The sequence below is a fragment of the Rhodnius prolixus genome, unplaced genomic scaffold (assembly GCF_049639745.1).
Source record: "Rhodnius prolixus isolate KJV_2025 unplaced genomic scaffold, Rpr scaffold_3, whole genome shotgun sequence".
In the NCBI taxonomy this organism is placed as follows: domain Eukaryota; kingdom Metazoa; phylum Arthropoda; class Insecta; order Hemiptera; family Reduviidae; genus Rhodnius; species Rhodnius prolixus.
The window spans coordinates 1,340,687-1,360,744 of NW_027411603.1; the positions used below are offsets into that span (position 1 = coordinate 1,340,687).

Here is a 20,058-nt window from a genome sequence, read left to right on the forward strand (position 1 = left end):
GTTAATAACACATTAGAAGATCCCTTTCCCTGCATTTTATAACCCTTTAAGAAGGTTTCGAACAATAGTTCTTTATTAGTAGCAGTTCTAGTAAGTATAATAAATGTAGAAAGTTGAAATTAAATCAGACGAGCGATATTCGAGAAGATCGCGGAAAACTAAAAAAAGAAAACCTCCCACCTGGAAAATTTGACCTTCAGGATAGATACGCCAATTTCTACTTTAAAGTGTTTCATAGTAACCGTGATGTTCTTTTAATTCGGAAGCAGGACAAACAACATGCGGCAAATTCTTCGTAAGTCTAGGCGCTCTCTGAAAGAAACTTCTCCCAACTTTTAGTACTTCAAGCTCACATACCGAGAGATTATTGCCATTTATAATTTAGTAGGGTCCTAATTAACTAATTATTTCCAATGCAGTTTCGTAATAAACGAAAAAAATTGTATTCTCGCCTTAGCCTGTATAGTTCCAAATCCATCTGCAGAAGCATTGCAGCCATTAAAACATTCAATTGGAGTAGACTTTCAGATCATAATCTTGACATGTTAACTTTTTTAGTTTTGCAAGTTTAATTTTACTAAATTTAGTGGTTTTTAAAGAACATGCAATAATGCTCTAGTGATATTTTTTAGCCTTTTACAAATTGGAAGTTAGGAGTCTGGCCAATAATCTGCTGGAAAACCTGATTTTATGAATTTACAATTATAAATTAAAATATAATGCATGCTTTTTCACTGACAAAGAAATAAAAATAATAATTCTTGCTAAAATAAAAATAAATAATAATAAACAAAACTATGCAAAAAAAAAACGCTAACGTGAATAGAAAGAAAATATGAATAAGTAAACAAAAAAGGTTATAAAAGTAACCTTACCCTCTGTTTGTTTACATGATTCTGTGGACGTCGTATTTTGTTCACCCAGGTTTCTATATATTTTACAAAGTTGTCAGTCAATGTACGTTGCTCTTCTGCTGTTAAAGGTGTATATACATCACAATATTCAGAACCTTCCAGAATTTTCTTCGTGCCCGATTGGCAGAATGGTAATAAATAGATACGAAAGCGCCAATATTTCAAGCTCTGTGAAAGTTTGAAAACATAAAGTGAAATTCTTTCAATTTTATGAGTTTTTTCAGTTAAATTGCCGGACTCGAGTTACCTAAATTGTAACCTAAAATTTATTACCAATTAGCTTGGCCCAAAGTGCCATGTGCAATAAACAAAACTTTGCAAAAAACATATTAAACTATTAAAAAACATAGTGAACTATATTGTAATGACCGACACTTTTTGAGGAAAACTAGGTTGGTTAGAGAAAGATACGTATAAGGAAAGGACAAGTTCACAGTTTCAAGGAAATACGAAAAAACCTATTCCAAAAAAATCGTTGGGGTGGGCGCCCCGTAGGGTAGGTAAGAAGGGGCCGGTGAAGACGGTGGAGGGATGTTTATTAACATACAGAAGCCGAAGTCGAGTTATAAGATCTATAAGCATACAGGTGAACTCCCCTATATTACCTATACCTAATCATAGTACAAAGTAAGCAAACTTTGACATGCAAATGCCTTACCTCTATTAAAGGGAAATCAGTATCGCCTCTAGTACAAACATAATGATCTAAATAATTCCAATTGAAATTCTCCAACTTTTCTGTAGTAAAGGATATCCAAGAGACACCATATGTCGGATGATCAGGTGCTTGGAAACGGTACCAATAGTGAAAATTAAACGGTGGATATGGGTGCCTGAAACAAGAAGAAAAAGTATATTAAAAAAGAATTCAGATTTATTTAAAAACTGAAATGAGTGAAGTTTGAGTTTAAAGAAAAATATTACGATTACCTTGGTCTATATCTGGTAACTCTTATTTCTGAACCTGTCAGTGCAATCCGATGGAATATCCTACCAATACTGAGTTTATATTCCTCAGTCTGCTGTGATTCTGGAGCTTTAGTACCGGCCACAATGCTGTTTTGACTTGTACTGGGAGTTTGATTGTTCACTTCTTCTACTATTAATTGGAATCCCTAAGAAACAAAGAACAAAATCTGACGGAAGTGGCAAGAACCACGCACACCTTTCAACTTGCAGATTGTGCCTTTCATAGTGAAAAAATAATAGTGTACGCCAGAACAGATGATTACAGAACGTCTTTTGAAATTAAGTTAAGTTCTAAATGAGCAAAAGTGCAGTGTAATTAATCAATTTAATTGAAAAGTCAGGTCTGTTTTATGAAAATCAAATCCAAATTATTAAGTTCTTGCATTTACTAGTTAGAAAACATTACAATTTCTTTTTGCTAAAAACTCAAGAAATAAAATTTACATCATTGCTGATCGGCATACTTTACCTGAGAAAGACGTTGTGAAATTAATTCTTGAAAAACTTCACGAGTTTGCAAAGGTTTCCTGTAGATTACACGTTGTTGTGCATAATCTGCATTTACATCATCCGGCAGTAGATTGTAATCAGAGAAGACATAATCTCTACATAGGCATACATCATCGGGAAAATAATCGGTAGTAATTGGTAGACATGCTGGTATTGTCAATGATTTCCAGTCTACGCCTAATTTTTTAGGATAAAACAAAAATTAGTAAAGCAAATAGACAATAAACGTTATATACAAAAAAAAGAAGGTGAAGAAGGTGAATTTAAAGAAAAAAGGAAGTGTAGCTAAGAGAAATGTAAAAACTTAATTTTGGAAGAATAATATCTGACCGGATCAACTGTCTGATAAAGTAAATTTACTACTTCAGGAAAGAAAATCAAACGTCTACACTAGGAAAACAAAATAAAATTTGTTTAACAAAGGAAATGTTCCAACTATAAGGCTAGTCAACAACAATACTTTGTTTAAACTAGTTTGCCTCCGGTACCCATAGTAGAATAAATGAATGTAGAATTTCTATAAAATTGTCCGTTCATTGAGTATGCTAAGGCATTTTCTGACTAAATTTGAGGTGACAACAAATGAGTTCACGCTTTGATGCAGCCTTGCTACAGGAGAGAATCAATAATCTCCTAGTTCCCATAATCTCTTTAGTTGAGACTAAACAGAACGTATCCACCGATTATCTGGATTTCCACCTAGGAAACTTGCTCACAGATTTCTCTGTAAACTCTGTCCTCAGTTCCCTTCAGTGTTCTCGATCCATCTCGAAGCTGCGTAGCTTTACAGAATATCTAGTCTGTGCTACTAAGTCTGTTCCAGGCTAGTCCGAACCTGCCCGTCGTGTATTAGTGGCCAAAATATGGTCTTTCTCGGCTGGGTGCCCGGTTTCTCGGTGGGATATGGAGACGACGAAAAAGAGTCGCACCGCCGATTACCTCTCATCAACGTCATTAGTGATCTTAAGATTCACTTAAAAAAATGAGTACATAAACCATTGTTTGTTTGGTGTGTATGTTACATCTTAGTGCTTTAAAAGAAAAACTATTTCATTAAATGATCTTGTTAATTAAACAATTACAAACCAAATTTATTATTTTTTTTTAGATTCAAGCTAGAACAATAAACATTTAATTCAATGGTTTTAGTTAATACTTAACACGAGGCGGATTGGTTAGGTTAACATGACGGCGAACTAAAGTTCTTTCATTTAAATCAATCTTTTGTTGAAGTTATCCCTAATTAAGGCAAAGATATTTTTATCCTCGCATTTTTAACTCTTAAAATTTCATTTTATTTATTTATTTATTTTGAAGGAAACTTAACGGAAATACTGATTTTTTTTTTTTTTTTTTGGGATGGATAAGCTAGCCAGAAAATTTATCTAAGGGAAGCCCGGATCCAATCCGCCCTCGAATTATTTGTTAAATTTCATAGATTAATTGATAGATTCATAGATTACCATTAAGTTGTCTTGTTAAACTTTTTTTTTTCTGGAAGATTCTCAAGTGAATTTAGTTTTGATAAATTAAGACACACTCATGAAAGAAATGGTGAATGTAGAGTAGTTCAGCACATGTGACCATTAGTTGCGGCAAACAAAAGATTCGCTTCCCACCTAACCTGCCTGGCCTTCTGCATCATCCCTTGGACCGGTTTCGAGCGTTCGACTTGCAAACCATGAAGATGAACAAACCTTGAAACCTGCCTACGGAATAATCCAGACCGAATAGCTAGAGCGGTGGATGAGAACCTAAGAAACGCTGTATTATGTTTAAGCAGCAAATAGGGTGAAAAAAAAAGTGCAGATCAACTCCACCATACTTCTACGTCCTTATAAAATATCTTTTTGTGAGTCTGTTGTAAAGTATGTTTGTCAGCATAACTTAAAAATAAAAAATCGCTAGAAGTTTAAAACTGATATCTGGTCTAGACCGTAAATAAACAATCGGATCCGATCTTCCAATTATTGAATAGATTTTCAAGTTTTAATTTTTTTTTTTTTTTAAATCTTCCATGAGTATCTTTGAACTTGAAGAGCTTACTGCGCATAAGTAGTTCTAAAATGTTTATTTGAAATATTTCATAGAAAGCCTGTTTTCCTTAGTTTCTGACCAGTTTTGAAGTTCCATCTATTATCAGATAATGATTTATGAGATCGTCTTCCATTTACAACCAGTTCGTCGCTTCGTTTCGTCTTTATGTTCGTTCCAAAACGGATAGGTATAGAAAAAAGAAGTAGGAGTTGTTGATCTACCCTTTAATACAGTATATAATTTCAGCAATAAATTGACTGAACTAAGTGTGCAACTAGTTTAGTGAAAAATGCAACAGTAATGCTAGAAATTTACTACTGTGACAAAGTATAAAAGTGCAATAAATGTGATAAAGGATAGCAACAGAATAAAAAAATAAAATAAGTGAGGAGATTGCAAAAATCCATTAGGCAACCATCACCATTACAGGAAAAAATGTCAATAAAGGCAACAGTAAAAAAAATAAGAACGAAACTGTTGAGAAAAACAAAAAGCCAAAACTACCACTCTAACTACCATTGCTTGTAATTAAATTTAAAAAAAAAAAAAAAGTATAAACCAAACCTATGAGAACCTTGGAGGCTGCCATGTTTTTGGTGAAATTTGGAGTACACCATGTTAATTGTCATGAAACACAAGACATTGGGTTTTCTTTAGATAAATAATTTAAAAAAAACACATAATTATTAAAAAAAAATATTGAACGAAATAATTTAACTAAACATCGCTAATAAAATATCAGTTGCGTAAGGAGTAATCAGAAACAGAGATCAATATGTAAATATCTTGTATCAGACCAACGTATCTGAAGGAGCTTTCATCAACCATATTGAAAAATCGACGCTAATCCTACTGAAATCCAAAATATGTGAGCGAAGATGTTGCAAACCCTTACGCAACTGATAACTATTTGATTTGCACCGAAAAAAAAATAATAAAGATTTCTTTCTGTAAAGCCTTTAGTATTGAATGTATAAAAATATACCAGTAGTTAATGCCGGCGTCCATTCTTGCTCTCCGGTAGCACCCCACAATAGCGTCAAACTCTTTCTATTTACAGAGTGCGGTGTCAACAATCCGGACATTGTTGGTATATTTGTTCGACCTTTGTTCTTCAATTCTCCTGCAAATGGATTTCATAAAATTATTTCAATTAAAAGATTATGAAAAGCATGTACGTTGCAAGAATAAGGCATGGTTCCTGACTTTGAACTTTTACATCCTAAGATGGTGCTTTGCAACTGCAAAAAAAGTAAGAACAAGAGATTTTCTTTTTTAGGTCTCAAGGCTGAGCCTTGAATTGAAACTATTGACATTTTACCTTGCCCATTCGTAAACGTAACTGAAGACTTATCTGATGTTCCACACTCAGATATATTTATCTTTGGCGGCACTACTTTTGCCTGATAGTGATGTTGCTGAATTAGCTGTCCACTGGGTCCTACAAAGAAGAGGAATAAAAAATTAAACAGTTTAAGCACATAAGAAAAAGCTAAATGCCAACTAATCCAATTAACTTAATTATTCCAACTAATCCAACATTCTGTACAAAGAAAACTGAAATCCTATGTTATAACAAAGTGCAACCTCAGAAAATTCTTCGAAACATTAGGTTTATAATTTACTATTTGTTGATTTCAAAATTGCCTAATAACAACGCGAAGGATTATTTTTAGAGTTGAGTTACCCTGCAAATAGCTCTAAAATGAATTGTATCGAATAGCATTAAAAATGATCAAGAATGGTTATATCATATCAATAATTACAACAGTTCAATACAATTAACGACATAAAAAGCCAAACACGCAGTGTTTAATAAATGACGTTCCAGAGATTAGAACAGCAATACTCAAATTTCTTAAGACTGATAAAATGATACAGGAAAACATTATAGAAGACAAGTTTCAGGTCGTCCACTTGTAACTGTAACTGAAAGATTCATTCAGCTAGAATCCGAAATGTACGTACTTCCGTCTACTCGTATACACAGAAAGAAGACTTGTAGAGAGTTATCTGTTATCACGATATCCTACGAAATAAACAACAAGTTAACCACAATCCACGAACTCTGCTCAGGAGCCCTTAAACTGTACTGAACAAGACTGGAAACGAGCACTCTTTCCTATAAAAAAAAAAACATTCTTGGTTTAAACGGAAGGAACCAAAAGAGTGAGGCAAAGATCTGAAAAGAGGTAAAGTCAGGGTAACTTTGTAGAAATAGCACTGTTTGGATCAAAATCATTGCTGCGGAACGGCATTTGCTAGGAAGCTCGAACGATCTTGGTTGTTTGTGATCCGAGAAGCTACATTTGGCCTCGCTAATATGTCGCAGAATTCAAGTACTTAGTGTTCTTCTTCTTCTTTGTTTAAAGTTGCGTATAACATACCTTTGGGGAAAATATGTGACCATCGTCTTCTATTGCTAGTCAGTCTGATTGTAATGTGCGAAGGATCGAATGGATTGATTAATGCTCTTCCAGATCTGGGAGGTTGAATGTTAAAAGGTGGTGCCCACGTTGGTGATTCGTTTTCTTCTTTTCCTAGATAAAGAAAATTATTAAGTAGTTACTTTTGAAAAATAAAAAATAAAGTTTTTTCTACTAAGGTTAAATTGCAACAATATTTTTAAATGAATGTGGCTATTACGTATTATATTCAAATTCATTAAAAAAAAGTTGCTTCGCGTAGAGGTAGAAAAAGTTAAGAATACTTTTTTGGCCATTGGCTGTTAATAATGGATAATCTATTTGTTCAAACTTTGCTCTGGTATTATAAAAGAACTTTATCATACATTAAACAAAATACATTGGAACTTAGCAAAATAATTTTAATTAGAAATAGTTTTAAACAAACAGACTATGAATAGCAGTTTTCTCAAAAACAGTAATTTTCTTAATTGGAAGTAAAAAAAAAAGGAAGTGTTCATTAAAAATGAATAAATCAAAATCATTTTCAGAAAGATGAAAAAGTCAAATAAATACAGCAACTAATTTTATATATTGCTGGAATTCATATCCCTGAACGGTTTCGTACGTTCATCCAATAACAAAGATTAATTCATCATCATGTTGGAGAATTTGATTTTCAATCATGCTTTCGACTCACACTACACTTGCTCACTCTGAGTCAAAGATAAAATGGACATGCGAGCTAAGACGGATAAAATTAGCGATATTATCCAGCATTGCAAACTTTTTTACAGCAACTAAAATTTAAATTGCGTATAAATTTTTCCGGGATCGTTTTGGGCATTTTGAGGTGTATTAAAATGTTTCTACGAGTTTAAAAACGCGAAAATAATAGCAAGAGAAAGTCACGTGAGTTCCCATCAGATTTATACCAAATCAATTAAGAAAAAATTAAAATCCTTTACCACAGAAATTATTGATGAAGGTTGTTGGTGACAACTGGTCCATCACTGGTGAATTCAGTGGTGGTATTGGTACTGCTTGGGTCTTATTGCGTAAACCAAAGTTGGTTGTATGTATATCCGGATCGGACATTTTTCTTCGGACACTTTTATTTTCTTTTACAGACATTTCTACACCACAGAAACTAGTCTTCTTCATTACACGACAGTTCCTGTGAAGTTATTTATTTATGATGATAATCATTTAGAATCAAACATTTATGCCAGACCACAAAAAAAAAACTAAAAGCTACATATGGTAAAGTAAATAATATGCGTACTTGTTCATCTGCACTGTAGGCACTGTGAACACCTGGGCATCGTATGCATCGTAGTCCACCACTGCTAAAGGGCTGTCATCATCTTGGCCAGGTTTGGGTCGAACTGACTCATCCGTAGACACTGATCTTGCAGTAACGTTGGTAAGTTTCGGTGGTAGTTTTATTCTTGGTATAAAATTTGAATACGCTACTCTCTTGTTTGATGAATAAAAACTAGAATTTAAACGCAATAATTGGATGAACAAGTAAGAAAAATGAATAAATACAATAACTTAATGAACTAATGAGTCAAAATGTAAGATAATGTAAAATGACTTTCTCTTACTGTAAGTAATTCTCTCCAAATTCCAAATTTTCTCGTATCACTCATCATATTTAGCGATAACAATGCTATAACTAAGAGTTACGTCGGTAAAAGTTCCACAAAGTGACATTTAGTATATAAGTCGATCGCGAAGTGATTGCTGGTCGATCACAGCCGTCAGGAGACGATCTCAACGTGCACCCGTAACGAAGGCTACACATCATTTTTCCTATGCTTATCACTTATCTTTGTCCAGTTATGCACCAAAATATGATTCCTTGGGTAAAAGCATGCAGACACAAGCTTCTCATTATTGATAGGACAGTAGAATAAAATATAATTATGCATTTTTTTCCTGTAATTAGTCAACTAATAAATATTATTAAGATATTATGTTGATTTAATACCCTTTCCCTCATTGCATCAAGTTTGGGAGTATACAATATCAAGATTTTAATAAGTAGATCGCGACACATTTTTCAGTGAAAAAAATCGATCCCTGAAAAGAATTTAGCCACCCGTAGTATAAATAAAAATTTCAAATACCTATCAAACCACTAACGTGTAGTCGGAGAGCGGAAGCTCAGATTTCACCGTTCACATTTTACCAACAAATAAAAAGTAGCTAAACGCAGAACTCGATCTGAGAATCTCCCACTTGTTAGTCTGTGCCCGTAACCACTATAAACACATTAAAATATAGTTATACAAACCTTAAGTTAATCCAATGAGGCATACTATAATCATCAGCTGTTATTAAAGAATCCTTATTGTGAAACTGAAAAAATGAACAAATATTAACATTTGGCAATTTAATTATTTTTTTTTGTATTTTGATAGTACTTTTAATTTAAAGTTAACTACTTAAGATCTTCAGCACCAATTGTTGAACGATCATGCAAAGTACCCTTTTACTACAAGACAAAGCTCTTTCCTCAAGTTAAAAGATTTAGTCACAGCTTTCTATAGCAAAAACTGGCAGAAATTTTGCCTTAACCAGCTTTTTCTTCTAATTTAAATCCACGAAAGCCAGCATGGGGTAATTGGGGAAGTTTAAGGCGTTCCTCTCAATCATCAAATAGCTCTGAAGCTGCGTCATCTTTCACCATAGTTGACCTCATTCGAAGCGTGCCTCGTCGTTTTAAAGGATGTATTATTAACAGCGGTAGGAGTAAAGCATTATTAAATTTCATTTATAGTTCATTTTTTTCCATCACTTAAATCTTTTACAACTTACTTACTTACTTAAAGGGATTCTTCTGGGTGATGCAATTATTGTTTACTAAATATTTATATTCTGTAATAACAAGCAATTTACTAAATACATCGAAATGTAAGCACATTTAATTATTTTTACTTTGAGTAGAGGAACTGCATGCAATGGTTGTTCGCCTAGACAGACTAGATCACTGCCGACACCATTGTCTATTACACGCTGTTTAGTAACATTCGTAAGCTCTCGATCAACTTCAAACACGCCAACGCCGGGTGTAATAACTACGGAGAGTTGGCCAGTCCGATCAAAACTGCGATCCAGATAATGTTTCTCGAACACTACAATAAAATTAGCCAAACAGAGGTTATTAAGATATATAAATGTATATGCAGTACAAATTTCATTGCACTGTTAGATGAAAATGCTTATATCATTTAGAAACTTACAAATTAACAAACTTATAAGAAAAAATATTGATTTTTGTTGACTGTGGATTATGAATTTTCACAGGAAATACAGATTTAAATTAGGATCTGCTGAGTTAGTTTTTTGAAATTGAAGCGTCTCTTTGTATGAGCTTTTTTACCTTAAAAAGTATAAAACCCCAGAAAAAGTTCAAATTTGATATTTACTTTATAAAGCACTACCTATGAGAGACTAATTCGAGTAAGAAGGCCAGTATTCTGACTAGTTTAGTTTTTTAAACCAATCAAATTTTAAATTAGAATTACCATTCAGCGACATATTAAGCACTTCTAGAAAATTTCCTTGGGCAGCTGTAGAATTTTGGGCTTTTGGTATTACAGTATCTGGACGATTATTATATTCTAAGACGGATTGCTGATAGTCAGTAAATAGTCGCCTTAATTCGACCAGGATGTTCGACCATTCATCATATCTTTCATTTTGGACGGCTACTCTATAAAAACAAAAACAAAAAATTGATGAATATGTTAAACAAAAAAACGGTTTTTTGTATTGTATCTCCAAAGAGAAATGGTTTTGATAATGGCTACTAATAAACACATCGTTTGACTAGAATGTGAATTATGATCTAGTTTCAAACAGTAAAGATAACTTGAGTTTTTAAATTGGTATACCTAGAGATGAAATGTAGGACGGTTCACTTAAGAAATAGGTAAATATATATTTTCGTTGAATGTTGAATTTTCTCCATCTTTCAAAGAATTTACTACTCTATTCCATTCCAGGCTTAGCTTTATTAAGCTTTGGTGGTATAACACCCCAAAAAAAGTCTGTTCCAGGGTCATTTAAAGTTGAACTTTTTTTTTTTGGCATTTGCTTTTACCGTACAGCCAAACGTTAAACTTAAAAGGTACCTTGTTACTTTTTACAACTCATTCTTCTTAATGGATCCGAAGTGGTTGAAACCGTACCCACCTCCCTCACCTCTAAAGAATCCAATAAAGAATGTGCTCTCCAAAAAAAAAGACTTTCCACATTCCCTAAAATTTGTCTCATTCACAAGACAACCTTGTATGAGACTACATCTAAAGTCCTTAAGACCTAATCCTAAAGTTTTACTACGGTATTTTACTACAACATTCAAGCAGCACTATAATTGCAGGCTGCAACGTCTTTAAACGAAGCCCTCAAAAGTTTTCTTCTGTGGCGACATCTTGGAATCTGGCCGCTCATGGCAGCCTTTACGCGCTAGTGCATCAAAATCTAAGTCAAATTCTTCAGCTGGCGGAGTGAGTCACAATCATGCGATGAGAAAAACGCATTTTTTGATCATTTTTTAAAATTGTACCATCTTTTTGGTTCACCAATATTTAAGACTTCAATTTTACCTGTAAAAATCTTCGTAAAACCTTCCTTTATAATCCTGTTGCAGACATTCTTTCATATGAAGTGGGAACTCATCTAAACTGTGCGCTTTGTAGAATGTTCTTGAAAATAGAACTATAGTCACTTCATGATTACTGCCATGTTTCTAGAACAGTCAAAACATTCCTAAGGGACCAAGTTTTTACAGCCATTTATGAAAAAGCACATCATTAATACCTTCCATTTTTGAAAGAGATCAGCTAGGAAACCATTAACAGCCTTTTCAAAATAGAGATCACCATGTATGTCGAAGTCCCACATTTCTGAACTCATTTGTAAAAATAGATAAACCATACTAGTTGAGGATCTGAACACTATCTGTAAAATGAATTAAAAAAATCATTTTTCCAAAACTACTAATGTATGAATACACATAGAAATAGAAATTCATTACTTTGGTCGATTTATTGATAACTCCACAGGCCACTCGTTCACCCATTGACCACATCTCGTATACTTGACAGCGAACACTGCCGCCGCAGAATTCTATCTTTTTATTTAAATAGACACAAGTGTTCACCTGTAACATAAGAAGAAATTTGGACCGATTGGCCGGATAGACATAAATGCGAAGGGAGAGGCAAAACTACTGCGACCCGAAAGTCAACTGAGCTTTCTTCAGCTATCCTTGAACTTGTACTGGTTCAAAACAAAAAGATACGGTGGGTGTCTCAAAATATGTAAAGAGTATGTATAGTATACTTTGCCAAACTTCCAAAATTCTAAAAAAACTAACTTTGGGAATCTGAATTGTCTGAAATATTTTAGATATACCAGGGAATTTTTTAAACGCCACATCTCACTTCTTCCCATATATTGATCTTTAAAAATAAGCTCTACAGAATCCAATGTAACCGATTCTGGACTGACAACGTTCACAATAACATCGTTGTAAGTGACGAGTTGAAATGTTTTGGCAATACTTTGTTCCACGCTGACAGCAGCATCTGGAAAACAAATTGTTTAATACAAGATTAAATAAATTCCATGTAAAACTTACCAGAACTTTAAATAATTTTTGTTGTTCAGATTTACAAACTTACCTCGCCCCTGTAAGTCTTCTTTAAATGAAGTAATTTGTAAAAGCAGACGGCTGAATTCTTCTTCAGGATGATAAATTTCCACTATATCTCCCTTTTGAAGATTTGGAAAATCTTTTGGGTTGATCATAAGATCTGTACCTAAAATACAAGAATTATAGAAGAAAATATCGATGGATTTCAATTTTAACGTCCACAAAAGAAAAGTTATACTTTATGCCATAATGCACAATTTCCTAAATTAAGCTACAGTAATTATGAACTGTGAATGAGGTCCCTTTCCATTAATTACATTAAAAAAAAAAAAAAAAATTAAATAGAAAAACTAATTGATAAAAACCTACCACAAAAACTTTTAGTATGAACTAACAGTTTACAAAGCTTCATGGCAGTAAATGAACATACACTAAAAACAACAACTATACCGAATAATTATAGTTAAACATATATATTAACAATAACTCATTTTTACTTTAAACGTCTATAAAGTTCAAACTTCAAAAGCTAAACGAAACCTGCATTTTACCTCCGAAACCTGTAGTCAAGTATTATTTGGTTGGGTGTACAGATGCGCTAAGGACGTCCATTTATAGAACTACAAACCGCCTTGTTTCTTATAAAACAAAATAAGAAACCAGTAACCATTTCTTCGGAAATAAAGCCCGACTGAAAAATAGGCATTACTTTTTTACTTTACTATTGACCAATAATGAAAAAAATAAAGGTTTAAAAATTTTATCATACATTCTATACTAACTAATGCATCAGTATGGTTGAAAAAAGTATCGTGTATAGACAAAAACCAATTAATTCCCTTAATGATATCTTAAGTTTAAGATGAGATATGGTCACTTCAATTTGGAGCAAGATATAAATTTTGGGAATTTCATCACATATTGTTTTAAAATTTTGAATGTTTAAGGTAGATACATGCCTCATTTAATAGCTCTGTGCAGTCTAATCTCGAAATGTTCATCTTTAAAAGATTTAAGCGTGATATTGTGTCAGCTTATATTTGCATTTTAAGATGTGTGTAGTTCTTAAAATTGAAACCATATTTTCACTTTTTTTGAAAGAGCATTTCTAATAATGTCAATAAGTGGAACAGTCGTGGGTAGCATTGCAAACCAGACCGGACCTGTTTTACAGGGTGATCCATTTAAATGGATCACCCAGTAGTATAAGCACTTCTTTCTGTTCATTATTTTTGGTGACTGAATCATAGTTTCTATAGGATGAAAAATTAATGCCATTTTCAGTTATGACAAACTTTATTATGCCGATCTTTTGACCTAGGGATTAGGTCATCATCAGGACTGTGATTACAGTGTTAACAATTATATTACAATGAATTAAAACTGTCCGGTAGGACAGTTGTATAAGGGTTGATCATCAAAAACTGCACGAAAAAGTGTAACGTTTAAAAACACCCAACTTTGACAATTTTTTTCTCTTTTTCTATAAAAGATAAAATTCCCAAATTTTCTTTAAATTATAGGGCAAGTCCTCCTTTATAACTGTAATTTTTTTGTCAAATCCCAGATTTAATATATTACGAGAAAAAAGTTACTGAAAATGAGCAAAAACGGCATTTTCAAAAATTGGTCTTGTTCTTGTTGTTGTTGTTGTTGTTGTTGTTGTTCTTCTTGTTGTTACCTTTTTTGTAAACAACGTAGCGCCTAAACGCGTGAACCGATTTTCATGAATGAGGTGTCATTCGTTTCGGAATTTTATGTAGATGTGCCTTTTGGGGGTCTCGACGCTGTACATCAAATGGGGGAGGAGTTAGCCCCATATATGTGAGGCCCCTTCTCAAAATTATTATTACTAATAACTCTGAAAATGTTTACCCGATTTTAATAAAATTTGGCAGGATGAAAGGTTTAGGGCACTCCTACGTAACATTTAAACGACGTTCTGCTCTTACCCTTATTAGGGGGAAGTATGGTAATCGTTTCAAATTATCGAAACGTGAACCGATTTTCATGAATGAAGTGTCATTCGAATCGAAATTTTGTACAGATTTGCACTTTAAAAGTCTCGTCGCTATGACTCATAAGGAGGGGAGTTTGCCCCACCCAAGTAAGGCCTTTTCTAATACTATTATTACCAATATTTCTATTACGCTTAGTTCGATTTGGATAAAATTTACCACGAAGAAGTGGTTAAAGCTCCTCTACGTGGCTGTGAAGTGCCACCATGCTCTTACACCTACTAAGAGGAAGTACTGCAATCGTTAAAATTATCAATGAGTGAACCTATTTACATCAATGAATTCGATTCAAAATATTTGCCTTTTAGGGAGAAGTACTGTAATCGCAGTTTATTTTTCTTACTCCTCTTAAAAGGAAGTACTGAAATCGCTTTTTAATTTTGCTATTTACGTACAAATACCTTCCTATTTTATTCAAAACGCTTTCTCTAAAAAATTGTTATTGAGGATGGTTTGGGGGACCGCAACTATAATCATTCTTAAAAAAGATCGCTCCAGTGGTAGTTACGGTTCGGACTTAACACCTTTTTAGGTTATAATGGTAGAATTTATTATTCCAAATTTTAATAAAATCTGTAAAGCAGATATGTAACTTTGCAAAACAGACAAAAAGGAAAATCTATCCAAAAAGTCCAAAAATCTCCTTAACAAAAACTTACAGTTTAAAATGTTAAGTATAAGGGTTGATTAAACGCCAAAAGGTGCACAAATCAGCAAGTACCCAACATTTCATTAATACTTCATTAATATTTAAGTAATTTTACTGCATTAAATTTCATTTATTTTTTTGAATTTATTAGAGGTCACAGACCCTTATGCTGGCCAGTTCATTCATAATTTTTTTTTTTATTGATTTAAATCGCGTCAACATCTGAGGTTATTGGCGCCCGGAGTTTTTTTCAGTGCACTGCCGGCCTCCGGACAGTGTTCTCTCGTTACAGACAACACTGTCCATCACCGGCCAGTGAGCTGTAAGAAGCTCTTAGGAAGAGAAAATCTAAGGGTCAGCAGCTGGATTCGAACCCGGAACCTCCACGTGGGAATCCAATACGCTAACCGCATAGCTAATCCCTTCCCTTAGTTCATTCATAATATTTTATTTTTTGTTATAATTATGATAAAATGTATATTATATCTTCGTAATTAAATAGGTACTTTATTATAGCTTTATTCCAAATTATTCTTCTGATTTATCTTTATTAGGCCCTTTATTCTGAGTAGTCACATATACATGCATGTTAAAATAGAAAAAGACAAAGTTAGAGTCGGCTACTGTTTAAATTTGAATCACGGATTTAAAACAATATTTCAGTCTAGAATTCTTCTTACCGAAGTATTTGTGAGTACAAATAACGCATAGGTAATATCCAGTAAATTATTCAACAATAATTATTCATTTCTCAATTGTAATTTAATGTAGTCCCTCTAATTTTACTTATAGTAGGTAAAATACTGGTATAATTAGCTGTCATAAAAATATGCATATCTTATATTCCAAATATATAACACTGCGGTAAGAATACCTAGATTGAGAATTGAAGAAAACTATATTATTTGCGATAAAGCCAGATTAATTATTACCTATTATTAAAAACGCTTGACTACTAAATAAAGTAACAATTGCTTTAATCGAATTACGAACTTAAACCGAAGATTTTTATTTAAAAATAAAAATAAATAAATAAAATAAACAAAATCATTGATGAATGTTGGTGCAAGCATTTTTGAAAAAAGTTTTTGAATTTTTTAACCTCATATTTTTTTTTATAAAGTTTTTTTTTTAACCTGTGATTAATAGTTTGTTGATTAGATATTACAGTCAATCTAAGAAATAGTGTTCTATTTGAACAAATATTTTGTAGACGAAAATGGCCAGCATAAGGGTCTGTGACCTCTAATAAATTCAAAAAAATAAATGAAATTTAATGTAAAATTACTTAAATATTAATGAAGTATTAATGAAATGTTGGGTACTTGCTGATTTGTGCACCTTTTGGCGTTTAATCAACCCTTATACTTAACATTTTAAACTGTAAGTTTTTGTTAAGGAGATATGTATAATGTAACGAAATTTACAAAAATATTTACCCAATTTACAAAGTTTACAATGTTTTACATCATCGGTTGGTGTATCTTCTGTCTTATCTGTGATCGGTCTGTGTGTGATTGTGAGGGTCAGTGTTGCCAACTGTCAAGTATTTTGTAGTAGGTTAGCGTACATGTTGCATAAATTGTTGGTGTCAGTTTTGAAATTTAGACTGTTTACTGTCTTTGATATGTATATTATTTCTAATAATTTTTTCATCCTATTAAGCACTTCTTGTTATAACCTTCACTCACCTATGCAAACTATATTGTTATTTTTTACTGAATATTACGATATTCCTAAATGCACGTAAATAGAAAATGACAGTAGAAATAAATAGAAAAATGGCGTGATCTGATGTAATTAACGATTGTCAATGTAAGTAAAGATCGTAAGCATTGATATGGTGTATTATGTACACACATACACATATTATGTACAAATGCTGGATGCATTCAAAGTGAGGTAGTGTATTAGTGTGGTAACGTCGTGATCAAGTTAACCATGCAATTGTATACGGCCGCTGAGGTTGTGATTCTATTCAAATAGACTAGCCTAGCAGTTAACTAGAACTTATTGTAAACAAGTCACATCTGGTGACCCAGTTCTAGGAGCGTTCGGCTCGTGACAAATCTTCCATCTTCTTAATTTTTATCATCACCTGGATTATTACATATTTTATTTGTATTTATAATTATATATAAACATTCAATAAACTGGGAAGTAGTACAATTCTTGATTTACATTAATTTTCTTCCTTTTATTGATTCCACAAAACAGTGAAACAATTTAACATTAGTATAACAACAATATTATTATGAATCAATTAGCCAGCATAAGGATCTGTGACATGTAATAAATTCTAAACAATACTAAAGGAAACTTAATGCAGTAAAATTAGAAGCATTAATGAAATAAGTACTTGCTGATTTGTGTACCTTTAGGCGTTATCAACCATTATACACAACTTTTTAAACTATAAGTTTTTGTTAAAGAAATTTTTGTAACTTTTGGGTACAATTTCCTTTTTGTATATTCTGCAAAGTTACATATCGTCGGTACCACGCCAAAACCACGAAACTGCAAAAAGTAAGTTTTGAGTAAAACACATTTAAAGATTCTTTTAGCTCTGAAAAATCAGGGTTTCAAATTTAAAACGTAAATTTTATTTTATATTTTTTATTCGAAAGAATAGCTTTTAATAATGTTATTTTCGTTCATAATGTTTACTTTAAAACAACATATATTAGGGCTTAAATGCACTTTCGTGATTTTGGCATTGTGATTTTTGCGAAGGAAACACATTCGTAAGGAATTGATAAAGTAAAAGGGAACTATTATAAAACCATTGTTGTTAGGTAGAATTCAAAATGTTTTTTATTCAGATCAAGATTAATGTACAGTTCCTATACGCTAATTGTTAGTCGTCATATTCCGACTCTTCACTTGCATCAGGTTCCGGCAAATTATCCCTCTGAAAATCTGATGCCTTCAACGTTAACATGTTTTATATTTGCATCACGATTGCCATCATCACTGCTTGAACTGTCTTCTTCTGAAGGTACATAATTTTTATCCTGGTCGAAAATATCTACATCACCAAAAGGATCTTTAGATTCATCTGATTCAGATTCTATCACTAATGGAGCACACATAGAAAGTATCTTCCGTGTTCTTTCACTCATGGTTAAGCGTTATCAAAAACAACATCAACACAATGATGTAAACATAACATTATTAAAGCTAAAGACAAGGGAAAAAAAACGATTTTTTTCCAATTAGTTCATCTTACCATGCGAAAAACACGAAAGTGGTAGATTCGTGAAGTACTCTTGAAGAAACACTATGGCAAACTCGCGAAAGTGGCATATTCGTGAATTGGCGTGGGGATCCTGTAGTTTTCTACAGACTCGTGAAAATATGAGTTACGATTTCAGCAACATCGACTGGTGCTGCAGATTCGCGTCTTTGGCAGAGAGAAGTTGACCAAAAGCTAAGCAAAAATCTGTATTTAGGTGAAAATGGCCAAATTGGCAGATTCGTGGTTTTGGCGTGGTAGCGACGATATGTGCCGTTTATTTTGAAAGTGGGGCAAGTCCATTTTTTGTTATTTCGAGATATTTAAGGTTTTGCATTTCAATAAATTTAAAAATATTGGTAAATATTAATAGACATATTTTTTTTTATTTTGTGGTGTTAGATAATGTAAGTTTATAATCCAATAGTGTTTATAGTGCTGGCTAAGAAAAATAAAGATTTATTACAACTAAATGGACTTGCCTCACTTTCAAAATTAATGAATTATTGTAATCGTAGATTTAATGGATAATATTTCAGTCGTATCAGTCTTTTTTTTAACAATTAAAACAAAATACTAATCAGTAGTTCAACTATTCTTCTTTTTTTAATTTTCTTTTTAATCATTTTGGTCCGAATTGCCTTCGTATTCAGATTCGGATTCCATGATTCTTCTTTTATTACCGATTATCATCGGGTCTTATTTCTAAAAACATCATAAAAATAATAAAATTACTTGCAAATGGGGATTTTATTGAAATGGCTTTATTACCCAGAAAAGTATTTTAATTTTATTTTTGTTACCTACCAAATTCACTTTTAGATGCATCAGAGTTATAATTACCGTTGTAATAGGTTTCAGCCATTTATTCTTTTTATTAAATAAACCTCAATCCATTATTAATTTTCAAATAATGAAACTTTTTTCGTACAACGAGCACAAAACAACACAACTTACTTGATAACCAATAATATAAGTCGAATGTTATACAAATTACAGTTTTTCACAGTGTTGCCAATAGTATTGTACAAAAATTACCGGATCTTGGTGTTATTATCGATGTACTAGTTTTTACGAAATATTGTACAATCTTTAATTTTATGAAATATTGTACAATCTTTAATTTTATGAAATATTGTACAATCTTTAATTTTATGAAATATTGTACAATCACCGATTAACAATATCAAAGAAAGGTAGATAAAACACCCTACATTTCAGACATGATGTTAAATCATCACATTTGCTTCACCATACTGCAACAGGAGTTAAATTTTGCTGTACGGTTAAATAATTTTAACCTAAGATGGACTTGCACCATTTCCAAATTAAACATACTTACAATATTGTTAACAGCTAAAAATTCAATATCCAATGTTTCAACATTTCAATACTGAAAACGTCAAAAAATTTAACCTTCTATAACTCAATAACTATTATCACTAAAACATCGCCATTTATACCACTTGTAGAACTAACTTTTCCCTACAATTTGGTAAAGAATTCATTAAAATCTGATAAATACGAAAAGAGATGTAAAAGAATAAAATTTGAACGTAGTTGAAAAGACCGAAAATTTAACCTTCCATATTTTATTAACTATTATCAATAAAACATTGCAGATTATATCCGCTATACAACTATGTATTC

General features: G+C 32.4%; 1 protein-coding gene across 6 annotated transcripts in view; it reads right to left on the reverse strand.

The window, feature by feature from the left end:
* The window catches only part of Iml1 (GATOR complex protein Iml1), a 29,704-nt gene extending 10,325 nt beyond the window's left edge, over positions 1-19,379 (reverse strand). For 4 of the 6 annotated variants that reach the window (XM_074126848.1, XM_074126847.1, XM_074126844.1 and 1 more), the window contains exons 1-19: positions 12,876-13,061; positions 12,535-12,672; positions 12,266-12,438; positions 11,886-12,011; positions 11,669-11,809; positions 11,455-11,597; positions 10,372-10,559; positions 9,782-9,978; positions 9,138-9,202; positions 8,121-8,333; positions 7,804-8,012; positions 6,818-6,970; positions 5,752-5,871; positions 5,416-5,553; positions 4,995-5,012; positions 2,353-2,570; positions 1,845-2,029; positions 1,573-1,747; positions 876-1,082 (exon numbers count right to left, since the gene is read on the reverse strand). In XM_074126848.1, the coding sequence (XP_073982949.1) occupies positions 876-1,082; positions 1,573-1,747; positions 1,845-2,029; positions 2,353-2,570; positions 4,995-5,012; positions 5,416-5,553; positions 5,752-5,871; positions 6,818-6,970; positions 7,804-8,012; positions 8,121-8,333; positions 9,138-9,202; positions 9,782-9,978; positions 10,372-10,559; positions 11,455-11,597; positions 11,669-11,809; positions 11,886-12,011; positions 12,266-12,438; positions 12,535-12,672; positions 12,876-12,918 (2,850 nt within the window). In that variant the 5' untranslated portion in view covers positions 12,919-13,061. Of the gene's footprint in view, positions 1-875; positions 1,083-1,572; positions 1,748-1,844; positions 2,030-2,352; positions 2,571-4,994; positions 5,013-5,415; positions 5,554-5,751; positions 5,872-6,817; positions 6,971-7,803; positions 8,013-8,120; positions 8,334-9,137; positions 9,203-9,781; positions 9,979-10,371; positions 10,560-11,454; positions 11,598-11,668; positions 11,810-11,885; positions 12,012-12,265; positions 12,439-12,534; positions 12,673-12,875; positions 13,198-16,612; positions 19,114-19,215 lie in introns of those variants that run through there. The other 2 variants (XM_074126846.1, XM_074126845.1) reach the window with 2 other exon arrangements.
* Between the last annotated feature and the right edge of the window lie 679 nt (positions 19,380-20,058).